Raw genomic sequence first — 19,879 nt, 5'->3', positions numbered from 1 at the left:
TGTAGAGCTTTTCCCTATAGATGCTGTCATGCGCGGCTTTAAAATCGATAAAGAGATGGTGGGTATCGACTTGAAGCTAATGGGTTTTTTTCCAAGATCTGCCGTAGTGTGAATATTTGGTCGATAGTGGACTTTCCTGGTCTGAAGCCACACTGATAAGAACATATCAGGTTGTTGACGAATGGCTTCAGACGTTCACATAATACGGCAGAGAGGATCTTATATGCAATGTTGAGGAGGGTCTTCTTTCTTATGTATTGGGCACACTATGCTGCGATTCCACTCATCGGCATGCTTTCTTCCGACCATATTTTGCAGATGAGTTGGTGCATGTTCCCTGCCAAGCCATCGCCTGCTGCTTTGAATAGTTCGGCAGTGATGCCATCAGCTCCAGCAGTTTGTTTGACTTAAGTTTAGATATAGCTGAGTGGTTCTATCTCCCTTACAGCTGAATTCGGGTCGTCATCGCCGTTATATAATTTGGAGAAGTGACTGCGGTTCCACTACGATGTTCCCTGATCGTCTTTTGGTATAATTTCGTCGTCAAACCGGGGGTTTCGCTGTGGTGGCCGTGTGAAACCTAGCATTTCAGAGGCGGCATCTCTGATGGCTGCAAGGCAATGTTGCCACTGGTTTTCAATGTTTAATGCAGGCAGCATTAGGACGCCTTAAGAGGTTGCTAGAGACTCGATCGAAAAAGGACATGGCAGTCTCTTACGATTGTAGCCGTCTAACGTCGAATCTTCTCACAGTACTTCCTTGTTTTGGCTTGGATCGGTAGTGGTCCGAGTCAATGTTGACCCCTCAGAATGTTCGGATATCCTGTATACTGGAGAAGTGTCGTGCGACGATCGCAATGTGGTCGATTTGGTTGACGGTTGATTGATCAGGAGATTTCCATGGCCCCTTGTGGATATTGAGAGGTGTGAACTGCGTACTAGCTACCAGAACGTCTCGCCCCGCAACGAAATCGACTAGCCTGAATCCGTTGTCGGAGGTGGTGTCGTGTAGGCTGTATCTCCCGATTATGCCACCAAATATGTCTTCTCTTCCTAGCTTGGTATTAAAATCTCCTGAGACAATTTTAATGTCATAGCCAGGGCACTGCTCATATATCTTGACCAAGAGCCGGAAGAATATGTCTTTGGTGTCTTCATCTTTCTCCTCTGTTGGGGCATGCGCGCATATTAGGCCTATGTTGGCGAATTAAGCCTTGATGCGGATTGTCGTGATGCGCTCGCTCACACTGTTGAAACTCAAGACTTTTTGCCTGAGCCTAGTTCCAACAACAAATCTACACCCAAATAGACGCTGTCTTTGTTCTCGGTAGCAGTCGCCGTAGTAGATATCGTAGTCTTTTAGTTTGCGTTTGCCCGGTCCATCCCATCGCACATCTTAGATGGCGGTAATATCTGCCTTGCAGCAGTTTAAGGCTTCTGCTAATTGTTCGGCTGCACGTGGTCTGTTAAGGGACCTAACATTTCAGGTACAGATCCGAAGTCCGTTGTCCTTATTTCGTTTGCGTGGTGGATTCAAGTTTAAAGCCTTACAATTAACAAACTACATTTTGCACTACATGTTTAAAATACTTGAACACATTGCTGGAATGCTTTATGAATGGACTTAAAGCTGAGCCACGTGTTGCAACAAATGTGTGCTGGGCTTTCATTGAACTCTCCGATGCCTCTTATGAGGCAGCCGAGACAGCCGACGGAAAAAATACCATGGTTTTTGTTTTTCAATGCAATGAAAACATATCAATAGATGCTGATTTGTTTATTACATGTCAAACATTTGTTGTCCAATCCTGTCAAATAGTGTAGCATGGCCTGGTTGCTGAGACCTTTAAGCCACAACCTTATTTTTTCTAAAGACATCATGTGTGCGTTCATTTTTTTGTAAAATGTGTACTAAGCTCAGGTACTGTTATATTTGTTTGTTTTAGACATTAATTTCGAAAATTATTTATTAATTATTTCGTTCCCGAAAATTGGCTTTTTATAGGTTTTCTATGATTTTTTTTGATAAGCTATTCATACGCAGTTATATACTCTTTGGGCTATTGTTTATGTCTCGAAAGTTCAACCACTGTTATTATATTTGGTGGTTTTATGCGAGTGCACATTTAAGTAACAATGCCGCGTCCTAGAAGATCTAATTTTCCTAGCGAAGCCGTAATGCAATTAGGCAACGGAATATCGCGAGTCAATTATCTGATGAAGTATTTTTTTTTCAAAAGTCCTTCCTCCTCCTTCAACTCTTCCCCCTTCCCCTAGAAAAAAAAAAAACAAATTAAATAGAATGTTAATTAAAATGTTCTCTCTAAATTATATAACAAATCACCTTATCCTTAATAATAAGATAACAACGACAAACATTGTAAAATTAACTGTTTACACCTTTTTAAAAAAACGAAAAGCCAACACAATTAATCCGGAAGCTTCGAAAGCTAAAATTTAAAGTGAACAACTGTGTTTTTGAGAAACCGATATAAAAAGAGGAACCTTAAATACTAATTGTTAATGTGAATGGCGGATTCAGGGCCTACATAACTCCACCACGCAAGCGATTCTTTAAATAATGGATGAGTTCGTGATTGTAAAACTTCCACAGTACTGCCGAAATTGCATTTATTAAAGTTAACAAACTGCATGCACTCTGGTAACAGTTGTGTTCATAAAAGTAAAACGGCAGTCAATTTGCGGTCAAGTTGAATTTGCAGGAAAATGGCAAAGGAGCCATATTTTTAAATTACATTTAGTTTTGAACAATCACATCTGAAAATTCCTGAAGGATTTTTTTTTAAATGAGGTGCAGAACCCTTAAAGATTTTTGTAAAGAAAATGTTTAGTTTTTGGAATATGTCTTGTGCTAGTGGTTTACATGTTAAAAAAATGTATCCTTCTCGTTGAGTTTTAATTTTCGTATTTCTGCCAATTTGTGTCCCATGTTTGGAAAGCGTTTCCTTCCTTAAAGCTTAGAACTATAAGTTGTCATCTTGTGGACTTGTAGGCTGTAGCTTGACGAAGGAGTGTTTTGTAGACAATAATGTTTTCTATAGTTTTTATACGATGAACTGAAGGTAGAGGTTAGTGAAGTAAAGTTTCAATTTTGCAATTTATGACGCTTGAAAAATTAACTAGATGCCTTGAACAAAATTTACGTTCAAGGATGCAATTGACTGCAAATGAAATCCCTTATGTTGTCTGAACCTATCCAATCTGAAGCACTTAAGTATTGGAGTATTTGCATAGAGGAATCTCTTTCCATTTTTTCATCAGTTCTAAGAGAATTCAACATCAAAAAATTAGGGTTGGGCTGATCTATTAAGTGGATTTTTACCCCAGTAAGGCTTATTCAATTTTTCTTTAACTAAGATAAATAGAATCAAAGTCTGCAGTTATTAACTGTGAACAACAAAACTGTTGTTTTAGGATTGTTTACTCAAGACATAAGAGAATCTGACGAGAAACCTTCAAAGAGAACATAACCTGAAGCATTTTGGGTAAAATAATAATAGTAGGATAAACATTCTCTTGTAAGTTTTCTTATATGAGAAAGTAATAAAGAATACAATTCGTCTTCTAATCTAAAATCTTCATTGGAGGAAAAAGTTGTTGCATAGTTGTGTGTCTTGAGCTTATTGACAACCAGGGTTTTGTTACTTAAAACTCTCAACCAATCTTCTGTGCTAGTAATTTCAGGGATGTAGAAGACTAACGGTTAATTTGAGAAAACACTTTTGATAACAAGAATTACTCTTAGAGGTTTTCTCGGTTCTTCGCAAGACACCAAAGACCTCTACAAAGGACATTACAATAAATTAAAAATGGACTGCCAAAGTAGTTGACGTCCTTCTTTAAAAACAAGGTTACAAACCAGGTTTGCGAAGTTGTTTGCGAAAATGTAATCCTTAAGTTAGTTGGTAGGTTCGAAATTGTTGGGCTTAACAAAAGTAGTTTTTAAATAATAATAAATTCTTCACTTAATCATTTTTATTATCAGAGTTTACTCATTATCTTATGAATACAATTTTTTAAAGTCATAAGTCACTAACTGACTAATTAACTAAAAACTTTCTTAATTCATGAGTAACAAACTAGTTTGTGAATCAAAGTTAAACTTTAGTTAGAAAGTGTCTTAAGCTTTTGCAACTCTGGTTGAAACTCCTCGTGTAAATTTTGAAAATACATTTGAAACGGCATAATCAGCCGCGGGCGATGAGAACATCAAAATACGGTTTTTAAGTGCCTCAAAATAAACAATTCTAATTTCCACTGCCAAGTCTCAATAAAAGCTAAATGAAGCTTTGGTGCTTTGAAATGATCGACATGATAGGATTGGAAATATTCTAATTGACGAGTCTCAAAATGATCTTAAATGATCTGTAAGTTGTTCATAGAAAACCGCGATGAATATTGCAGAGTTACTTATTTATTCGAGCCACTCTAGGCAATACAATCACAACACAACATGTGAGTAGGGGAACACCCCAGGGTGGTGTCCTTTCGCCTCTTCTATGGCTTCTGGTCATACAATTCTCGTTAAATTAGAGAGATGTGGAGTGAAGGCGGAAGCCTACGCGGATGATTTGGTGCTATTGGTGTCAGGAAAGTAAACCTCTGTGATTAGTGAAATCACAGAGTCAGCTTTGAAGAAAGTTAGCAGCTGGGCCACGAGTTGTGGACTAGGAGTTAACCAAAGTAAAACTGAACTGTTGCTCTTAACCACCAAAACTAAAGTACTGCCCTTCACGCTACCTCGACTCAACGGTCAAATCCTATCATTGTCTTCCAGACCAAAATAGTTGGGAGTTATACTCGACCCTAAACTAAACTGGAAACTAAATATTGAAGTTCGGGCCAAGAAGGCCTGTGTTGCCTTCTACGCCTGCAGCAAATATTTCGGCAAAAAGTGGGGACTTTAGTCGAAGATGATTTTATGGACGAACACAGCAGTAGTACGTCCAATCTTAACATATGGGTCGATTGTGTGGTGGCCTGCTCTTAGGAAAGCCTATAATATTGATAAGCTATAGAAGGTTCAGAGAACAGTTTTTTGTAGGTTTTTATTTATAAGAAAACTGTAGAGTCGTTTTTTCTCAAATATTTACCAGATGTTAAAAGCGTTACTCTTCGTTGCACAAAATTATTTTGAATGTAAAGAAAATGTATTATCTTTAATATAATATTTTATCCGAATCCGAACCCTAGTTAAGAAATCAAAGCAACAGAACTCTCTTCTGTCAAATTTATTAAAATGTAAACAAAATCAAATAAGAGTTGTCAAAGAAAACTAAAACGTGTTTTTGTAGAGAGGGAATATTAATAGTTAAATTAAATAAAAACTTTAAATGTCGTTTCTGTATTTACAGGTAAATACAAAATTGTAAATTAAAAAACAAGAACAATAAATAAACTCTGTATTTACAGCAACTTAATTAAGTTTTTATTAATTTTGAACAACATTCCCGGATAGTTTATTACTACATTATAAAACGACATTTTTGTTATTGGCAAACCTTTGCAAAATGGAAAAATTAAAATTTGAGTTTATAGTCAAAAGTTCCGAAGATGGGAAAACAAATGTAATAACATTAAATTCTTTAACCACGACTGATGGAAGAATGTTCAAGATCCCAGAACAATTCCAGCCGGTCGGATGTCACACACTACTTAAAGAGACTGAAACTTACAAAAAAGTGAAAAATTCATTACAAAGAAGACACCAAAAAAGAATAGTCTGGATTTCTTTAACAAAGGAATTAAAAGAAGTCTATGTTGATGAAGATGATAATGTTCAATTTAACAATGTTTTCTTAGAGGAATTTCAAAATGAAGTCCCACCTGGTTCATCGGGAATCGGTACATTAGAAGAATCCTTGACACAAATTTTGGAAAAAATGTCTGTAATAAAGCTTCAAAAAACAAATGAAAACTCAATCGAGATACCTAAGCAAAACAATTTAAGAAAAATATCGGACAAATTTATGATCGAAAAATTCTCTGGAAAAAACTCGAATGTAATTCAATGGATGGAGATCTTTGAAACTGAATGTAGACGTTTCGATATACAAAAAGATGAAGATAAAATTGAGATTTTTCGATTATTTTTGGAAAAATCCTGTGTAGATTGGTACAGTTCAATGTTGTTGAAGCATACACTGTCGTCGCAATGGAAACAATGGAAAGATGAGTTTTGTGAAACTTATGCCGACGTAGGGTGGACTCCAATAAGATATGCAATGGAATTTAAATACAAAGTAGGTTCGTTGTTAGAATACGCTGTAAAAAAAGAAAAATTATTATTAGAAATTAATAAGACAATAGATAAACGAACTTTAATTGATCTCATTGCGGTAGGGCTACCAAGTTATATATCCGATAAAATTGATAGAAAAAATTTAAATGAAACCAAAGATATTTTTAATGAAATCAGAAGTCTTGAACATATGGTAAAAAATAAAACTTTCGATAAGAAAAAGCCAACAGATTATATAACTAAAACAAACGATAACAAGAAATCATGCAGGATTTGCGAAAAATTAAATAAAGGTGTTAGATTTCATGCTGAATCTTCATGTTGGTTCAAAATAAAACAAAATGATAAAAACGATAATATAAAATGTGTTAACAATTCTGAATTAGAGTTAGAGTTGAATGATGCAGATCAAAAAAACTAATAGTTACACCATTAATTAAAGTCAAACTTGTTTTAAATAACACTCTAGAGACATTCGGAATATATGATTCCGGTTCAAATGTCTCCTTAATTAACTCAAGGTTAATAAAATTGAAATCGCAAAATAAAACTAAAACTACGAAAGGTACAGATTTGATAACAATTAATGGTGTTAAAAAAACAAATGGAATGGTGAATATTAAAATTAAAATTTTTGAAATCACAAAAGAAGTTGATGTATTTGTAATTAGCAAAGAAAATTTTAAATACGATTTTCTTATTGGACTAGACCTGATACAGAAATTTAAACTAACTCAAAATGAAAAATTAGAAATTAAACAAGGGTCACTTGAAAAAAACAAACATGCTGATATTGAAACCAAAAATATAAACAGTGTTAATTTTAATGAACATTTGAATATACCTAATTTTGAAATTTATAATGTAGATTATAAACAGAAATCAGAAATATATGAATTAATCGAAAAATACAAATCAATTTTTGCTAAAGATAAATATGACGTAGGCCAAGTTAAAGATTATGAAGCTCGTATTGACTTAATAATTGACAAATTTTGCTGTAAGAGGCCTTACAGATGCACAATCGATGATAAGAAGGAGATAGAAGAACAAATTTCAAAGCTGTTAAAACAAAACTTGATCGAGGAGTCATACAGCCCGTTTGCTGCTCCAGTGACACTTGCCTATAAAAAAGAAGAAAATAAGAAATCAAGACTCTGTATAGACTTTCGGGACTTAAACAAAATTGTAATCCCGCAATCACAACCATTTCCTCTGATTGAGGACTTGATGGTGAAAACAAGAAATTGTAATTTTTTTTCAACATTGGACATAAATTCGGCATTTTGGTCAATTCCTCTGCGCATTGAAGATAGACGAAAGACTGCCTTTGTGACACAGGAAGGACATTTTCAGTGGACCTGTTTACCTTTTGGATTAAAGACATCACCAGCAATTTTCCAAAGAATTCTGAGTAATATAATACGAAAACATAAGCTTACAGATTTTACGGTAAACTATATTGATGACATTCTTATTTTTTCTAAATCTTTTCCTGAACATATATTACATTTAACACAATTATTGAATGCAATTATGAAAGAAGGATTCCGATTAAAACTATCTAAATGTACTTTTGCATCTGATTCTGTGAAATATTTAGGGCATATATTAAAAAATAATTCAATATGTCCTGTAAAAGATAATTTAATATCAATAAGAAACTTTCCTGTTCCCAAAACACAAAAAAACGTTCGACAGTTTTTGGGAAAAATAAATTTTTATAATAAATATGTTCCTAATACTGCAATTACGTTAGATCCATTACATAACTTATTAAGAAAAGGTCAAACTTTCTCATGGACGAAAAAATGTCAAGAATCATTTGAAAAAATTAAGAATTTATTATGTTCACAACCTGTCTTAGCTATATTTGATCCAGAATTGCCAATAGTTATCTACACAGATGCAAGTTTAGAAGGCATAGGTGCCGTGTTAAAACAAACACAGCCAAATGCAGAAGAAAAACCGGTTGCTTACTTTTCGAAAAAATTAAATGAAGTCCAGAAGAGAAAAAAAGCAATATATTTAGAATATTTGGCAATTAAAGAAGCAGTAAAGTATTGGCAGCACTGGCTCATTGGTCGAAAATTTACTGTGTTTTCTGATCACAAACCGCTTGAAAAGATGAATATTAAGGCAAGAACAGATGAAGAATTAGGCGACTTAACTTACTATCTATCGCAATACGATTTTGAAGTTATATATGCTCCAGGAAAATACAACCTAGAAGCTGACTGCCTTAGCAGAAACCCAGTGTTAGATTCAACTGAAAATGAAGAGGAACAATTGAAAATTCTAAATTTTGTAAGCCTTGAAAATATTCTGATGGATCAAGAAAAAAATGAAGATTTAAAAAACAAAAGAAACACACTAATACGGAAAAATAATGTATACTACAAGAAAGTTAAGAAAAAAGAAAAAATTTTACTGTCCGAAGACTTAAGTGTTGAGCTTATAAAAAAAATACATGAACATTACTGTCATATAGGAATACAACAAATGCAGAACAAAATAAACCCTTTTTATACAGCAAAGAATTTAACATTGAATATAAGGAAAATATGTAAAGAATGTGAGATTTGCATCAAAAATAAGTCAAGGGGACAGGATAAATTCGGTTTAATGCATCACTTCGGACCTGCGACTAAACCGTTCGAAATAGTTTCCATTGATACAATAGGTGGTTTCGGCGGATTGCGGTCCACTAAGAAGTACTTACACCTTTTGGTTGATCATTTTACGAGGTATGCATATATTTTGACATCGAAAAATCAAAATTCAAATGATTTTATAAGACTTATTAAGAAAGTAACCGACTACAATGAAATTGGCATGATTTTAACAGATCAATATCCAGGTATAAATTCAAAAGATTTTAAAAAGTTTCTGCAAGAGAAAAAAATACCAATTATATTTACTGCAGTAAATGCACCATTTTCGAATGGTATAAATGAACGACTAAACCAGACCTTAGTGAATAAAATAAGATGTAAAATAAATGAAAAAAAAAGAAAAACATCAGCCTGGACTTCTATAGCCCATGAATGTACAAACATGTATAATGAAACTGAGCATACAGTAACTGGGTTTGCTCCAATATACTTATTAAAAGGTTTAGATGCTACAGTTCTGCCAAATGAATTAAAAAAGAACAACTATAATTATTTACCCCATGATAGAAAAATTGCACTGGAAAGGACAATTAAGTCTCATAATTACAACAAAAAGCAATTCGATAAAAACAGAAAAGATTATAAGTTCAACGTGGGAGACCTGGTTTACGTTGAAAATGGAAATAAATTAAATAGAAAGAAAATGGATGAACTTAAAATTGGACCATACAAAATCATAGAAAAAATATCAAATTCAATTTTTAGAATAGATACAGGACATAAAAAATCTGAATCAAACTTGTTTCATATAACAAAGCTTATTCCGAGGTTAGAAAATTAGAATTTAATACGAAAAATAAAAGGAAACATGAAGAATAATTAAATAAAAAAAAATTTAAATAAAAAAAAAAAAAAAAAAAAAACAATAGTTAATAATATAATTGTATAAAATTAATTGATCTTATGATTATTTTCTACCCTGGAGGGGGAGATGTAAAGAAAATGTATTATCTTTAATATAATATTTTATCCGAATCCGAACCCTAGTTAAGAAATCAAAGCAACAGAACTCTCTTCTGTCAAATTTATTAAAATGTAAACAAAATCAAATAAGAGTTGTCAAAGAAAACTAAAACGTGTTTTTGTAGAGAGGGAATATTAATAGTTAAATTAAATAAAAACTTTAAATGTCGTTTCTGTATTTACAGGTAAATACAAAATTGTAAATTAAAAAACAAGAACAATAAATAAACTCTGTATTTACAGCAACTTAATTAAGTTTTTATTAATTTTGAACAACATTCCCGGATAGTTTATTACTACATTATAAATTTTCAAGGTGCCACATTTTTTTTCATTTATAAAAAAAACCGTTAGTTGGATTTTGTTCAAAAAATATATTTGTTTGGTATCACTCTTCAATATATTATATAAAATTTTATTCAAGTCTAGCGTTTTTGGTTCGTATGATATTAAGGGTTAACCAAAATGTTCACCTTTTTTTAAACTGCTATGTTAAAAAAACTAGCCATGCAATTTTCTTGATAGCCCTTTCTGCATCTTTCTGTCTTATTATCTGTATAACAAAATTTATTTGAAGCCGATATCTCTACTGGTTCTTGAGCTATGAACAACGAAAAAAACGTCGCAAACTTACGGACGTACGAACATACGACATCTTTCCTAAAATCTTTTATTTCGACTCTAGGGACCTTGAAACTTCGAGAAATGTCAAAATTTTCAATTTGACAAATCGGACTCATTATAATAACAAAAATTACAAAATTCATGTTAAAAATAAACAAAAAAAGGCTGGGATGCAACCTACACTGTTAACTACCCATTTCGTCTGCCGATTTGTCTTGCTTAAAAGGTTTGTAGGTTTTTGTGTTTTGTTAAATTATTCCTAAAAAATAAAAAATTACCAACAATATTTTGCATATAGCTCAATTTGAAAAACAATTTTTGTTAAAGAGATTTTTAGTCGAAAACCAATTTTTACCAATTTTAGTTGCATTTGCTTACTGTTTTGTGTGTGTTGATTTTTTTATAATAAAAACAGTCAATTTGATTTTACTTCAAATTTAACAGAATGTTTACAACATTATTTTTTATAAGATAAAATTAGTTTGGAACCGATATCTAAAATTTTTGAAAAGATATTAGACTCTAAAATCAATTTTTACCTACCAACTTTAAGTAATGTTTTTTAGGTTTTTATTTTTTATAAAAAAAAACTGTCAATTCCTTTTTTCCAAAATTTTACAGAATGTTAGCAACAATATGTTTTATAACGTAAAACTAGATTGGAGCTAGTATTTCAATATTTTGAAAAGATATTTGAGTCGAAAATCAATTTTTACCAACTTCAAGTAATGTCGAGTTTTATTATTTATAAAATAAAACTATCAATTTGATTTTTCCCAAAATGTTATTGAATGGTCACAACGATATTTTTTATAATCTTTCAAAGATAATGATTTTAGGTGAATTTCATAATAAGAGCAAGGAAAAGGGGGACTTTATTAACTTCCTATAGGAAGTTATTGTAAAGAGTCCGATTTGTCAAATTGAATATTTTGACATTTCTCGACGTATTAAGGTCCCTAGAGTCGAAATAAAAGATTTTTAGAAATATGTCTGTGCGTGTGTACGTACGTTACTGCGTCCGTACGTTCGCGACGTTTTTTCGTCATCCATAGCTCAAGAACCTGAAGAGATATCAATTTAAAATGAATTTTGTTATACTGATAATAAGGCTCTAAAGAAAATTGCGTGGGTGGTTTTTTTTTTAGAAAAGTTGGTAAATATTGAATATCGATTCAAATATCTTTTCAAAAACTTGAAATTTAGGCTTCAAACTTATTTTATCATATAAGAAACATTTTTTTCAAGATTTTGAAAAATGTTGAGAAAAATCGAATTGACAGTTTTTTTTTACAAAAAATAAAATCCTAAAAAATAAATTAACAAAAGTTGTTAAAAATTGTTTTCGACTCAAATATCGTTTTAAAAATTAAAAATATTGGCTTCAAACTTATTTTATTTCACAGAAAATATTGTTTTCGATATTCAGTAATTTTTTATAAAAATCCAACAGTCCGTTTAACCTTGCATAATTCATAACGCTAACAGAATATCTTAATGGACCTTTTAATTTATTGAAGTATGCCAAAATAAATATATGTAGTTTGAATTTAATTTAAAAAAAAAATTACAATTGTGCTACTTATGGGCCACCCTGTGTTCAGATACTATTTAAACATAAGAAAGTATGTACAGTACCGCTCAAAAATCGTCATCAACGGAAATACCAAAATACCAATAGCGATATCTTATCTACCAACTCCAATTCCAATCCAATCAGAGATTTGAATTTTATACGCTTTTATTTATTCCGCATTTAAATGGAATTGGAATTTCAATTCCGGAATTGAGATTAAATTTTCGCGCGTATCTATTTATACCTATCCGCCGTTGGATCGTGAGCGGCTTTGAGTCATAATTACACGCAACGCTTCTGGCATAAACTAGAGTACCTACTAGAAACGAGAGTCGACTCAGCAAATAAAAATCTATCTATTTACTACCGCTCACAATATTAGACCTCACCAAGTCCCTTTCACAACGACAAATCAATTTGAAGTGAAAACTGATGTTGAATTATTTTTGACTTTGTTTGCTCGCTCAAATTAATTAAACTTCTTATTTGTTAAATTACTTGTATGGTATATGACTGTGATACCTGTTCTACCAATACTTTTACAACAATTTACTTAATATTTTATTTTATTTTTGCTCACGTGTAACTTACCAACTGAAAAATTAGCAATACCAACTAAAGAAGCAAGATTTTCATTTTAACTTTAAAGTTGAAGTAAAGACATGGTTGCCAATGGGTGGAGAATTAAGGTGCACAAAATAGGAACGAATCCACTTTGCAGTAGATTGATTGTAAAATCTAGTCAAAAATTAAATCATCATTGAGCATCTTTTCACCCGGAAAACGTTTTATGAGTAATTTTAAAACCTAGTTTCACCTGAACGAAATTTCACTTCGAATTAGAAATCACAGATAAGTTCCCAAAATCGAAATGAAATGAGACCGAAGTGTACATCGAAAATCGAACGAAATTGTTTTCAGGGTTCAATCATTCCATTTCATAATTTCGAATGGTTTTCGAAATTACTTTAGAGTAGCTGACAAATCAGTCAATAAATAATTCTGTTGATTGTCATAATTTTTATAATTTCTTATGTTTTAATTTGTTTTATGCTTTTCAAGAGAATCTAAATATAAAACAATGTTTTTGATTGCGTTTTTGCATTGCGTTGGCGCTAATAGCAATTAATTACGAATTAAAAATAAAAATTGGTTTGGAATGACTATTTGGCAAAGCATGGATAATACATTTTTGCTTGAAATTATGTTAAATACTTTTCCGTTCCCTCAAATACAAAGTAGAAGCTGGAACTTAAAATGGATTAAGTGCATTACATAAAAAGTTATTGTTTTTTTTAAATGTTAAAAAAATTCTCCATTCATACCAAATTAATCTTGTCAAATTCAATTCACTTGAAAATCGCAAATTCAAATGTAAAAGTCGGATATTCACTTTGTTTTAAGTTCGAAAAAAAATAAACCGAATTTGATAAAAGTGAATTTTGAAACTTCAGTGCTATTTTGAATCCTAAAACCTAGCTGTAAGATTTGAAATAAAATGATAGCTCATAAGAGAAAATTTATCAAAAATCAATTATCATCCGCTTGAAAAGTACAATACGAGAAAATCGAAGTTAATGATTTTTCTTGTGAAATATTTCTTGGCTGAAACTTATAGTAAGTAGTGTTTCTATAACACTATTGGTATTTTCACTGCACAAGAAGATTTAAAAATGATTAAGTTTGAAAGCACTTTCTAAAATGGAAATGGTGTTTCTTATGAAGTGCAAGTGAGATAGTTTGATTCGTGTTAAATAATGAAGAACTGAATATTTCAGCAACATAAAAGAATACGTTAACTACTCCATGTGCAATTTTTTTTAAAATTTGCTTAAAATAAAACTATATTTTAAGTACACAAAAATGCAAACAGACCATAATGCATTATCTGTAAAACCAACTCCTCCACACAGGTTTTCTTCACAAATTTTGAATTTTGATTCAAATCAAGCTCATTTCAACTCGGTTTAGTTATATAAAGAATTCAGACGAGATTCAAGCTCGCTTCAATACCACATGTTAATATAGTAGTCTTTGAACAGACTCCCTTCTTGAAGTTTTAATTTTATACAATTGTTAAATGAATTATTTTTATAGAATCTCAATTTCCAGATGTTTTCGTACCATTTCTTCTTGAAAATTGTCCATTTTTATAGTTTTAGTTAGTTTTTTTTGATAAATTAATTTTAACAGTTGTACCAATTTTTAAATACAAAAATCTGGCTACTGCGGATCGTTTTGTTATCAATTTATCACTGTACTATATATGGAATAACAAAAAACGCACTTTTATTTAGATTTACTCTCATTGATGAAATCTAACTTGAAATTTTTGATATCAGGAAAAATTCCAATGATTGGGGTGGTTCAAACAAAATCTTCAGCTCATCGTACAAAAACTACCAACAACATTATTGTCTACAAAACACTCTTCAAGCAAGCTACAACTCCATCACGATTTGTATTTTTTTTTTTATTGTAAATAATGACTTATTTCTATTCCAATTTGATGACGAAGCCCTTTTAACCAAAATTTTAAATGAAGCTGTTCGGATATTAAGTGAATCATAGAGTAGTAAAGCTCAGCTTTCAGTTGAAAGAAAAAAACATTATAAAATATCATTTTGACAAAATAGACATAATTTTATATTGACTAACTATCCAATCAACTTTTCAATAAAGTTGCCTTAACTGGAAGACAATTTTTTAGCAATCTGCCAATCAGAAACCAGAAACGTTCCTTACTTTTAAGTCCCTCATGTCTTCTGAACCATCACATTGGTTTTGATGATGACCACTAATAACATATACAACTGGCCCCATAAGTAAAACAGCTGACAGTTTTACCTCTTAACAAAAGCCATTATAATGATAGCTGCTTCAGTCTTAACGTTCAGAGTTTTCGTTATTTAAATTAATTTCAAACTATTAACTATTAACATAAAGTTATAAGGAACAAAAATTATTTAAGTACTCATTTAAAATACTTAATCTATGTTTTTATTTATTTTATTTTATAACAAAAATACTGTTAAAACAATTACAGCATTTGTATAAGCATTCAAAATATAACATATCTTCAAAAATGTATCTACAGTTTATAAGTGGTTGGTAACCATATTTTGAGTTGAAGTAAACTAACAAAGTAGGGTAAGCGGGCAAGTTTGAATCTTTTCTTTCTTCAGTCGTGCCGAGGTAGTTCTTCCATTCGAAAGTATCTGTTGGATGCACTTCGCGCTGTGCTCACGATCACGATCACTGATCACTGAAGTAGAAACTCCTTCCTGGCTGTGGCAGTGGCTGGCAGTTTCATTTAAGCATAGTGAAATGAATATGAAACATTAGATCGGAATGGGATTAAAAGTGTTGGCAATGCCAGTGGTGTTATTTGAATTTTGCTGACGCATATTCAGTGAAAGTAAAGTAAAGTAAAGTGAAGCATTTTTTGTTTTTGTAGCTTTATTCAACTTCAACGAAAATCGTGAATAATTCAAATTCAAAAGTATCTCTTCTTCTGAGTAATTTTGTTTTATTGTTTTTTATTCTTTTTGTGATAAGATCGAACACAAAAAGGGTGTAAATTTGTGTCAGCAGCTTTACGTGTGTTGGTTGGATTTACCTATGTATTAAAAAGCAGCATTCGGCGGCGGTTTTCCCTTTGTGTGTGATTTTTGAATGTGAAATTTTGTATCTCAACTTCTGCCTCTGTCTCTTCTTTGCCTCTGCATCTGAGTCGATCGATACTGCTGTGTTGTGCTTGTGACTTGAGAGATCGTTTACGGCTTAGCACCTGAGTGTAGTTCTCTATTGACGATCGTTTCGACTTTCGTTAGTCTCAGCGCCCAGAGCCTCAGGTAAACGCAGAACTCACTCTCGCACACTTAAAGATACTTTTCACCTTTCTGCGATAAAATTAACGCACACCATCGCAATTGTAATCGTATCGCGGTCGGTTGTGTGTCGCAAACCTAGTTTTTTCTTAAAGTGATCGATAAGTTGAAAGACAAAATAAAAAACAAAGCACCTATATTTTTCCTTAAAGAATCGAGATACAAGATACACAACAAGAGTTGAAACTTTGTGACGTCCCTACAGGTGTTCATATTTTGCAACTCACAGTGCCGTGTCCAAAGTACATAATATACCTATATCTTATTATATAAGGTATATAATATAAGTCGGTCATATTATATTCACCGCAGCCGCCGTATACCATACATTTGCAAAAGAGCGTTTGTTTTTTTGTTTCTTTTGGTCCTCTTGTTCGTGAATTTACATAAAAGAAGATACAAAACAAAAAAATATTAATCCAAAGGATACACATCTGATACGAATATTAACAGCGACGAAAACACCAAGATCCAAGAACCATTGACTGAAGCTGAAGGAAACAGAACCAAGAAACAAGATGCTTAAGGCCAAAACAACATCGGACAAGGGCGATACTCTTCTTGGGAAGAGTCTGGTCCCAATCATTGACCTCGCACACTGTGGTGAGTTTGGAATTACTTATTTCTGTTCATATTATAATTATTCTTAAGGATTGTTTGTAAAGCCGTAGATCGTGAAGATTTCTGAAAGTGAAGGTAGTTATGTATTTTGATGAAAACTACAACAGCCACTATAGGAACAGAGCACGATCGGAAAGTAACAACAACGTGACACCCCTTTTATTTTTATTTACCCACCACCACCGACAGATAAATAGATAAATAACATTTATTTTATTTATTTAGAAAGGTGCTTAGTAAGGGGGGAACTTATCAATTTAATAAGGTATACCTACATAGAAATTTCGAAAAGGGTTTATGCAATAATAATTTGTTTAAAAAAAGAAGGCAACTCTACCGTGTTGTACATGTATACAGTGCTGTGCTTATAATTTAATCGGATAGTTAAATTACAGTTTCTACTATATAATAAGGTGGAACTGTGTTTACATGTCCGTTTTTGCAAAGTTCAAATGGCAGAAGCATTTTAAGGTTTCTAGTGACTTTTCTAGTTGATTCGTATATGAGCAAAATTGCCTTTCGTTCGTGGATCTTAAAATATGACAAACCCCATTCCATAACCGACCTACTATTATATCCACTTAAATGGACTATTTGGCCCATTCTACACGCTGCCAGCATCACCGGTCCTTATTCCTTTCAGTTAGGAAAAAGGTAACAAGTTCACTGATTTTTTGTTTCCAAAAATTAACCACCTGATTATTCCCAAATCATCAATTTGGTGTCAACTTTATATCCAGGAGTGGTCAACAAACAAAATATTTGCACTTTGGAGGGATGAAATGTCATTCAAAGCAACCTCGAAGCAGGACCACCGTAACGCAGACAAAGCCGAAGGTAAAGCGTGTTTGTGATTCAACCATAAAGCCCTGCAGCCAGATTTATAGAAAAACGTAGTGAAACTGATCGAACGGACTATGTAAATGGTAGCAGCGGTCGATATACATATACCAGACATATTAAAACGATAACACCGATTGAATTATCCACCAGATTATAATAAAAACAAATTAATTACAGCTATATTTCTGTCGTCTTTTATGATTTATAGTTTTAAAACTCATAATTAATACAGCACAAAAATTTCCATTTGAATATTTAAGTTATTTCATTTTAAACGAATTACTAAGACCTTTCTTGAAACTTTTCATTGCACTCTATTCAAAGTTGTAAAATCAATCCTATACTTAATCACATTTTATCCTTTTCAATAAAAAAAATTTATGGTTTCTGCATCTAAAATGTTGTAAATTCCATAAAACTAAATGGGCCCTACCGAAAATCTTTCTGAGAATTGTGTTTCTATGGAATTATGCCAATGCTTCGAAAATTTGTCCGCGATCGTGAATATCCCTCAAAATAAATTTCTCGGAACAACAAATCTCAAATAATGTTGACAAAATTTTCCTGAAACTTTTGTATCAATACCATTTACTTCCGGAGCAAATATTTGACCATCATTTGCTTCTACAATATTTTTAGTATTGGGTCATTTTCATATAATGATAGCGATAATCCCAGTGTATTAAAAAGTGTGATGCAAGCTGGCAGCACTCAAGTTTCAAACTGCAACGGCAGCTCATCCAGTCTCCTAAATGTCTAGGCCTTAGCCAAATTGATGAGCTGCCATTTTGGAAAAAAAGTTTAATTAATTTTCATTTTTAAAAAGTATTAAAAAGTGTATGATGTACATTGTAACCAAATCTGGCAGCACATACATAAGTTTCGAACTCCAACGGTAGCTCATCAAGTCGGCTAAATGTCTAGGTTTTAGCTGACTTGATGAGCTATCGTTTTGAAAAAAAAAGTTAAAATCATTTTCATTTTTAAGGTTTTAAGGAAAAATATAGGTTGAAATCATAAAAAGAAAGGAAACTTTAACGTAGGGTTTAAAAATATAGGCTACAAATTTTAAACGATTTATTAAATTGTTAAATACATTTTTAACTAAATTCTTGGCTAAACAAATTATTTATCTAATTTCAAACGATTTTAACATCTTACTTACTTTTAACAATTTGTTAAAGTGCCGTTTTAGACATGCCTGAATGTTCGTTTTTTAATTTAGAAATTTGCTAGTTACCAAATATATACAATTTTGGACTTTATTTGATAAATTGTTAGCAAATTGTTAACTAGTAAATTGTTTAACCCTTAACGATAAGTTCTTTAAAATTTTGCTCCATACCCTTTTAAACTTATAAATTATTAAAAAAACTAATTGTTTAGGATTTAAAGTCCTCAAACTCAAAGACTAGTTTTACTGTGTGAGTGCAGGTGCGAATGAATAGTGATTTGTGCTAACAACCGTGTTTTCTTGGAAAATCTATCCATTGTATATATATATATATGAATAACAAATACAATATCGATAGTATGAATAACATCGATAAAAGTTAGAGTAGAATCTCTAACATTTATACGAGTCTGGAATGGATGTTATGTGATTTCGTTCTCAAATGTTGATACGATTGATTTTGCATTTGTACCTCGATTACTGTGTTCGTTGAGTAGTTGTGCATTTGGAATCATGTGTGTTTTCCATTGGGAAAAAAATCAATCTGTTACTGTTGATATTATTTAGTTTTGTTAATGAAAATTGACTTTTTGGGCTTATTTAGCAAGAAAAACAATTGAAAAGATAAATAAGTTTTGCTATATTTCTACCAAAGGTTTATCTCAGTTTAGAATAAATAAATCTTCAAAAATTATTAAGTATGACAGCACTTTCTAAAATGCAAATACTGTTTCGATGTTTTCGACGTGTGTAGTGCAAGTGAGATAGTTTGATTCATGTTAAACAATAAAAAACTGATTAGTTCAGCACCACATAACAATATGCTACCTAATCCAAGTTTTTTTTTTGTAATTTGATTAAAACAAAACTATACTTTTTGTACACAAACAAGCAAATAAACAGACCATAATGCATTATCTCTAAAATCAACTCCTCCACAGAAGTTTTTCTTTTCAAAATTTGACTCGACTCCTATCTCCGACGGGAATCAATTCAAATCAAGCTCATTTCAATTCGATTCAGGTATTTAAAGAATTAAGGCTATCCTCAAGCTCGCTTCAACACCACATGTTAATGTAGAAGTCTACGAACAAACCCCCCCCCCCCTCCGAAGCAAGTTTTAAATTAACTTTTTTTAAAGAATCTCAATTTCCAGATGTTCTCTTAGCATTTCTTCTTGAAAATTGTCCATTTTATTAGCTTTTTTGCTAACTTAATTTTAACATTTGATTTTCACAAAACTTTTGTTTTG

At 31.9% G+C, this 19,879-nt stretch overlaps 1 protein-coding gene across 1 annotated transcript in view; it reads left to right on the top strand.

The window, feature by feature from the left end:
* Positions 1–15,280: 15,280 nt before the first annotated feature.
* LOC129954251 (uncharacterized) overlaps positions 15,281–19,879 on the top strand; it is a 31,552-nt gene continuing 26,953 nt past the window's right edge. The window contains exon 1 of the mRNA XM_056068033.1: positions 15,281–16,592. Coding sequence (XP_055924008.1) covers positions 16,508–16,592 — 85 coding nt within the window. The 5' untranslated portion in view covers positions 15,281–16,507. The remainder of the gene's footprint in view (positions 16,593–19,879) is intronic.

Source organism: Eupeodes corollae, chromosome 1 (genome assembly GCF_945859685.1).
Source record: "Eupeodes corollae chromosome 1, idEupCoro1.1, whole genome shotgun sequence".
NCBI classification, from domain to species: Eukaryota; Metazoa; Arthropoda; class Insecta; order Diptera; family Syrphidae; genus Eupeodes; species Eupeodes corollae.
This window is presented reverse-complemented; position numbering and strand designations above follow the sequence as displayed.